Genomic DNA, 8,437 nt, shown 5'->3' on the forward strand with positions numbered 1-8,437 from the left:
TAACAGGATTCGAATTGCACATCAAGTCAGTCGATTAGGGTTGAGCATTTTTTGGCACAAATACATATATAACGTGACTTGTAAACTCGTATAATAAATAGGTCATGTTCGGGTTGAACTCGTAAAATTCAAAACTGACACGTTTAACCCATTTATTTTAACGTGAAACCTGTTAGCACGAACACGACCCGCGATCCAAAAATGACTTGTTTACGACCTGTGTAATTATATATATATATATATATATGTATATATATGTATGTGTGTGTGTATAGATAAATATTTATATTAATTAATTGATATATAACTAGAATTTTTTGTTTTCTTGATTTTTTTTCCTTTTCTTTTCTTCCAAACAAGATTTTTTTTCTTTTCTTTTCTTTGAAACAAGAATTTTTATGTTTGCTTCTCTCACTCAAATAGGCTTTTTGTTGAGTCAATCGTGTTATGTCATGTCGTGTCATGGTAAATAAGTAAGTTTAGAAATTAATCGTGTCAATTGTGTCACCCATGGGTTAATAGGTCGTGTTAGTATCTGCATATATGACACATTTATTAAACAGATCGTGGTCGTGTTCATACTTTTGACACGCGAACCCGATATGACATGATCTGAACACAACATGACAGGACACAATGCCCACCCCTACTTAACTGTTAATGTGGAACAAAAGAAAAATCATATCTACTCAATCTGAACAGATGAGCAAATGAGAGGTCATAAATTAATTGATTCTTTATATATATATATGTATATATATCAAAGTAGAATTCAACGCTATTTTAAATCTCGAAAAAAATCTTTAACAATCGACTCTATCGGAAAATGTGATGTCCAAATATATTTTATTGTGGTCCTCACAACATATAGAATGAGTCTGAATCACATTTCAATTTCATTTTTTTTGGTCAATTTGTACGAGGTTAATTACAAATATAAAAAGTATTACATTAAATTGGACAATTAAAGTCCAAGAATCACCATAAAAAATAACCCAAACTTAAAAAGAAAAAAAAAATTTACATACAATCTCATAATGAAAGACTGCAAAGAGTATCACTCGTAACATTACTCTACAAAATAGTGCTACTATGCAACCAAGCATTGGTTATCACATTTTAAACTTCTTATTCACATTTATGCATTTTGTTTATACCAAAATGATACAACATGTGAAGCAACGGAGGGGCCAAGCCAAGTCTATTGGATGAGAAGCATAATTTTTTTATTTTTTTTACTTGAAAAAAGAAAGAGATTTTATTAATAGAAAAAGAGCATACATTGAACAAGTTGGGGAAATAGATAGGGTCGGCATTGAGATTTGTGAGGCCCAAGGCGAACTATGAAAATGAGGCCCCTCTTATATATATATATATATATATGTGTGTGTATTTTTAATAAAAAAAATTACGCGTAAAATGATAAGTATCAACAAAATTTTTATTTAAGTTTACCTGCATAAATAATCATTAAAATTAAAACTAAAATTTATTTTCATATATTAAGATAGGAAGAAATCAGTACAATGACAGAAAAATATTAAAAACTAGTTTTATTGCTTTATAGTTTAGCAATATCTAACTTACAATTGAACCAATTATCAATTAAATACTACTCTTCTTGCATTTTTAGCTGCAAGATCACTAATTAAGTTTGTATAATCTAATTTATCTACCAAATCCTTTTCAATAGACAATATAGTTAATCCATTTAATCTTTCCCGTGACATTATTGATCGAAGGTAGGATTTGATCAATTTCAACTTTGAAAAACTTCTTTCTCCGGAGGCAACGGTAACTGGAATAGTCAACAATATTCTATACACAATCTAGGCATTTGGAAAACAACCATCCATGAATTTCAAATAATTCATCACTTCAATTGGCCGATTGATTTATTTTGGCAAAACTTCTTTGAAGACTTTCAAATCAGAAAATAAATCTCTCCCAGCAAGGTCCATAAGTTCATCATGTTTCAAAAAATCTTCAAAATTAGCACAATAAGTCTTTAAGCACTCATCATTGGTAGAATTTAACTTTTTCAAATCAAACAAAAAAATCCCAAAGTTTCTTCATATATTTGAAATTATTCAAATCTACTCTTAGTGAAGAAAGAGCTAGATTAATTATATATATGAAGTAATTAATTCTAAAGGATTCTTTAGCTGATTGTGCAACCTCTTCACTAACATTCTCATCAAACTGTTTCTTTCTACGAATGACACACCTTTCACAAAATATAGGTTCAATCTCCATTTCAGTTGCAACTTTTAGCTTCAATCATGGCCTCCAAATATCTAGTTTCTCTATACTTTTCAAGAAATGTAATGAGTCCTTTTAATTGATGTATAGCAACATCAATATGCATGTCTTTAGCTTGAAATGTCTTGCTAACAAAGTTGACAGCAAAACAACAGATTGTGCCAGATAATCATGCCAAACATAAACTCAAAATTCTCAATTTCAAATGCAACTAAGGATTGAGCTTCACACTTTGTATTGGGCTCATCAGATTCTTTTTTCCAACTGAATTAAAGCATCTCTTATTTGTGGAGCTTGGTACCGTATAACTTTAACACTTTCAATACGACTTTCCCAATGAGTTTGTGATAATGGCTTAAGTGTGAGACCTTCCACATTGTCTTTGAAAATTTTTCACTTCTTTGTAGAAGATGAAAACAACACATATCATAAAGGGCAAGATTAAGACTATGACAACCACATGGCGTGTAGAATGCTCTTGGATTTATTTCAAGTACACTTTTTTGTACGCCTTTGTGTCTCCCTTTTATATTTGAGCCATTATCATATCCTTTCCCTCTTATATCACCAATATCAAGTTGGAATGTGTGCAATGCCTCTTTAAGTACATTAAAAAGTCTCAACCCCGATGTATCATCCACCTTCAAAAATTCTAAAAAGAATTCTTCTACTTTTACTGGACTAGTTGAAACATCTACACATCTTATCACGTGAGACATTTGTTCTTCATGAATAACATTTGGAGTGCAATGAAGAATAATTGAAAAACATTTCGCTTCTTTGATTCTTGCCACAATTGTACTCTTGATCTCATTTGCTAACATCTGTATCAACTCATTTTGGATTTTGTGACCAAGATAATGGTAATGAATTTCACTCCTTTGAATACGTTGAATGTGCTCTTGCATTACTGGATCAAATTGGGCAAGCATTTCAATTAAGCTTAAAAAGATTCCATTTCTTTCTTCATAAATCTTCTCATTGTCTCTACGAAAAGCTAAATTATTTTTAGCAAGAGTGATCACAATAGCAATTATCCTTAGCAACACTTGTCTCCAGTGTTCTTTCTCTTGGTTGATTTGTTTTTGAACACTTCTATCAATTGTTTCATTCTACTTCAATCTACTTTCGAATTCAATCCATTTGCTCTTGCAAATAAAGTGCTCATTACTAGTTTCATGAATTCTACGCCTGTTCCCCAGATTCTTCCAATCTTTCAATATATCAGTAGCCAAATGAATATTATTCCCATCTTGCTTAGACAACTTACAACAAAAGCAAAACACTTTGTCTGAAGCATCTGAATATACTAGCCACTTCGTATCCTGTTTCTCTCTATTTTGTAACTGTCGAATGTAAAATGTAGAAGAAAAACTCCTATCTTTGTCATCTAGGGGAAAATTCACACCATTACCTCTTATAGGACCTTTTTCAACTAATAAATCTCTTAAATTTTGATCAATCTTGTCCCAATTACTAGGGTCATAAATGTTTAGATGTCCACATTCAATATTGAAATCTTCACTTTCATTAGATTCTACATTCCCCAAATCTTCATTCTTATTCTCATTCATATGTTCACTAGATTTTTCAATCACCAAATCATCATCCTCATTATTATTCACACATTGAGTAGGTTCTTCAATTACCAAATCTTTATCCTCATTGTCATTTGTACATTGATTAGTTTTTTCAATCACCAAATTTTCATCAATCGAACCCGGAATATCTACTTGTTTCTTGCTACCGGAATATTTATCAAGTGCTTCTAATTGAGATTGAATTAATTGATCTACTTTCAGCTTCTTCTTTCACTTTTCATTTCAAGAACTGTACTTCCTAGGAAACATGATTATAATCACAATTCAATCCACAAATTACAATTCACTGATTATCTCATATCTGATAGCAAAGAAATTATAAAAAACAATTTAATGAAACAAAAATAGGGGAAAAAATTAGGGAAAATTTATTCAATTAAAACTGATAAAGACCTAGGTAAAAAAATTAGGGCAAAATTATTTATTCCACCAAAATCTGATAGATAATGAAGGTAAAAAAAAAAATAGGCCACATTTATTATCCCACTAAAATCTGATAAATAAAGAAGGTAGAAAGAAATTAGGGCAAATTTATTTAATAAAATCTGATAGTGAGAGAGAGAGAGAGAGATAGAGAGAGAGAGTGAGAAGCTCAGTGTATGTGATGTATGTATTGTTCTTGTCCCTGGGCCTTTTTTTTGGGGTGGATTCCTTCTCCCTTGGCCACCAACACTTTTTGTATATATTTTAATTTTAATTGGGCCAAACCACACTCATAAATAAATATGGGCCCAACACAATATTTTGAGGCCCTTTAAATTGGCTCTAAAATAACAAAATAATTTGGGCCTGTAACACTTTACTAAATTTGGGGCCCTATTTTGAGCCAATTTTTTGCGGCCTAAGGCGCAGGCCTTAGTGGCGTTTGGCCAGGGCTGATACTGGAAACAGATGCATCATAGCTTGGCAGATGAATCCCAACTAGGTTGGCACCCAAAATTAAGAGAAATCATTTACAATCCCCAATGTAAACACTCTAAAAGAAATCAAGTAGTTGACTATTTAAGAACATGAGATAGACACTAAGTCAAGAGGAAGCTCGACCACACTTCTTTGATTTGATTCTTCTAACCACATCAATGTGCAGTAGAAAGTATCTAATTGACAAGCCCTGGAAGTCGATTTTAGATTTAACCCAAAAGCAAACATGAATTTTAATGTTATCAATAAGTTTTTCCCAGTTCACAAGCCTTTGTTTGAAAACAATGAAGTTTTTACCAAGCCACATATTCCAACAAATACTAAGAAAGCAAGTTTTTTCGTGAGTGGAAGAGATCCAATGGAATTTGGGCAAACCCAATCAATACCCCACCAATGCATAATCCCAGACCAAACAACCCATGAGTGATTGCAAAATAGTAGAAGATGATCAGCTAACTCTAATTCCTTGCCACAAAACACTCAAATTATTTACACCAATTGAAAGCACCATTTGCGATTCAATTTTTGAGAGTAAGCAATAGTTCTCCAAAGAGATTTGCAAATATTGATCGAGGATTTGGGAGATGAATCAAAAAAGGAACATAAGGATTTAATAAAGAAAAGCCCCGACTTATCAAGTTTTCAGCAATGTTTATCCTGATGTTAAGAATGGAGGAAGAAGTTGACCTAGTGAAGAAGATTTTCACCACTAAGCACTATTTTTGAAGAGAAAGTGAGAATAGTCTTGGGTCAACATCACAAAGTGGGTTTAGAGTGCACCAAGCATTTGTCTAGAAAAGAATATAATTTTTAGATCCAAGCTTCACAAAAAGATTATTGAGAAGGGCCTCTTTAAATGGGCTACTTTGACACCCGATACTCAAGATCCTTTTCTAGATATTGGAGCAACTTGATGGAACAATGTTACAGGGGAACCATCCATTTGGAATACCACTATATTTTTCAATGATGGTTTTTCTCCAGAGAGCCTATTTTTCAATTTTGAACCTCTACTATCATTTGACAAGAAGAGCTCCAGATTTCTTGCCTTTGGTTATTACTTCCCCATTTGCTATTAAAAGTTTTCTTTTATCATTTTAGTCACCCTAAAGGGATTTGCTATGAAGTTTCTCTAATTCGTTGCACACAAATGATGGGAGTTTACAATGGGAAATATAGTAAATAGGTAGGTTGGAAAGAGTAGCATAAATAAGAGTGAGTCTACTCCCAATAAAGAGATAGTTCCTTTTTAAACTATACAAAGCTTGTATTTGAATTGTTTAATTATGGATTGCCATATAGAAGCTGATCTAGGGTTTGCACCAAAAGGAAGACCCAAGTAATTATGGGACAACTTAAAAATTTTGCAGCTTAAGAGCAATACAACTTGATTAAGAAATTCTTCATTCACATCAATTCCACAGATAGAGCATTCGGAAAAATTAACATGAAGCCATGAATAAGCTCGAAGTTGGAAATAATACTTTTAATGTGTTGAATCTCTTCTAATTTTGCGTTGTAGAATAACATAGTATCATCTGTAAATTAGAATTAAGAGATAACCAAACCCCCTTGTAGACACCCCATTTTGACTGACCCTAAAACTTCGGGAGCTTGTAAGCCTCCCAAGGATGAAATAATGATACATCCATCCTTAGAATGTTGGAAATTGTTTAAAGTTGTTGTTATACCCAATTTTTTCCAAAAACTGGCTATTTTACAAAAATTACCAAAATATCCATGAACCTGTTTTTCAGCCAAAAATTAATTTTTCGATCCCAAGAAGTAAGGGAAGCCCGATTGCACTTGGATTAATGGTATTTTCTAAAATTACTGACCGTTTTTATTAAAAAGATCAATATGAGAACAATTTGAGCTCGCTTGGGCCATAAGTAAGCAAAAGCCATGCAAAGCCGCACCTAGCCATGCAAACTTGCACCTAACCTGCAAAGTTGACACCTGGACATTTGGTCGCACATGCGTCCACATGTGCACAATATGGTCGCACTTTGATTGTGCAGCTGCACTTCTCTTATTTGGCTGTAGTTCCTCTATAGAATTGCATCTTCCTCAGATAGATAGGAAATGGAACTTTGCAAGGATGTCAATGAGGAACTGAGGAGAGGAGCTAGGAAGAAAGCAATGCTCAATCCTAGCAACCTCTTCTGGGTTTCTTCCGAAGCTAGGAGTGCCTATAAAAGAACCCCTTCCCTCTTTTTTTTTAAGAGGTTACAAAATTGAGCCTTTTTTTAGAGCATTTGAAAGCTTGAGAGAAAGAAACCCTTTCCCTTCCCTCTAACTATAAAAATCCCATATCACAGTAACCTTAAACACTTAAAGACAACCAAAGGACTTGGAGTCTTGCACTAATATCAAAAACCTAAGCTTTAAGGAGGCCTACAAGCAAGAAAATTATGTTTTCTTGCACTTTTGTTCGCGTGTTCTTTGGTTCTTGAAAACCAAAAGGTAAAACACTCCCCTCTTGTCAATTTTAGTACCTATTCTTGCCTATTTTCAGTAGTCAATCATGCTTGGGACTTTGGTTCATTCATATGTCATGTAGTTAGGCCATTTTACTCATTTTCTCGCCATTTTCTTGCATATTCTTTTTATATTTATTAGAAAAGCATGTATAGGGCCATGTAATCATGCAGTAATCATGTGTTAGGCTTGGTTTGAATTATTATATAAATAGTTAGTATAATTGTCTTTCTTTTCATTGCTTGTTATTTGTTTTTTCTTGCATAATCATCATGCTAGGAGCCTTAAACCGAGCCTAGATTCATTAACATATGACTAGTTGCATGTATAGGTCATATTTATTTTATGTTTTGCATGAAAAAAAAGCATATGTGGGCATCCAAGTAATTCCTCTAAATCTCCATAGCACGTGTGTGTCATTGTTGCATTGTCTTTTTCAATAATTCAAGTATATGTGTCTTTTTTTGGAAAAATTGGTTGTTTTGAAAGATTTTTTTTTTAATTTTTTTTTTATGAATACTATTTGTCTTGGATTAAGTTTAAGGCCATAAGTTACTAAAGATATTCTTTACTTGCAAATCATCATTTTTAGAAAAGACATGGCTTTACTCTTTAAATCCAAAATAAATTATATGTATTTTATTCAAATCATTCAGTTCTAGGTTAGTTAACGGTTTTAGGCTTAAAATGAAGTTTGTGAATAATTAACCACTAAAATCATAAAAGAGAGAGTGAGTAAATGCCAATTTCAGATTAGGCAAAAGGGGATGCTTTCATGTAAATGACCTTCCCTTTTTGTACCTAAGTTCCCGAACCTAGAAATTTTCTGGTTATGACGGACTGTGCCTTGACTTAGTTTTCATCGTTAAAGGCTTCTTAATTCTTCTTTAATTAAGTTGTGACTCGTTATTGTTAAAGGAAGTTAGTTCAACGTTTGCATGGGAAACGGGCCTTGAACTCGAAAAAGGCACAACGCCCACAATTAACGACTCCACTGGGGACTTAAATTAGCTTGACTTTATAGTTTCTAATTTATGATATTAGTGGTTAATTATTAAATGCATTGCATCATTGTGGGCTCGAAAAACCTAGTTTCGTTGCATGATATCCCGCAAACTATTCGCGGGTTATGTTTTGTGAACAAGTAAGCGTGAAATTTTGCTATTAGTCCT

At 32.9% G+C, this 8,437-nt stretch overlaps 1 protein-coding gene across 1 annotated transcript; it reads right to left on the reverse strand.

Moving 5' to 3' along the window:
- Positions 1-2,543: 2,543 nt before the first annotated feature.
- On the reverse strand, positions 2,544-5,205 carry LOC145805612 (uncharacterized). Its single transcript, XM_082900775.1, has 4 exons — positions 5,171-5,205; positions 4,144-4,164; positions 3,389-4,005; positions 2,544-3,259 (listed from the first exon to the last, which is right to left on the reverse strand). Exons 1-4 carry the CDS (start codon positions 5,203-5,205, stop codon positions 2,544-2,546), a joined length of 1,389 nt encoding a protein of 462 aa, XP_082756901.1.
- Between the last annotated feature and the right edge of the window lie 3,232 nt (positions 5,206-8,437).

This window comes from Camellia sinensis, chromosome 13, assembly GCF_055761805.1.
Source record: "Camellia sinensis isolate YWXY chromosome 13, ASM5576180v1, whole genome shotgun sequence".
In the NCBI taxonomy this organism is placed as follows: domain Eukaryota; kingdom Viridiplantae; phylum Streptophyta; class Magnoliopsida; order Ericales; family Theaceae; genus Camellia; species Camellia sinensis.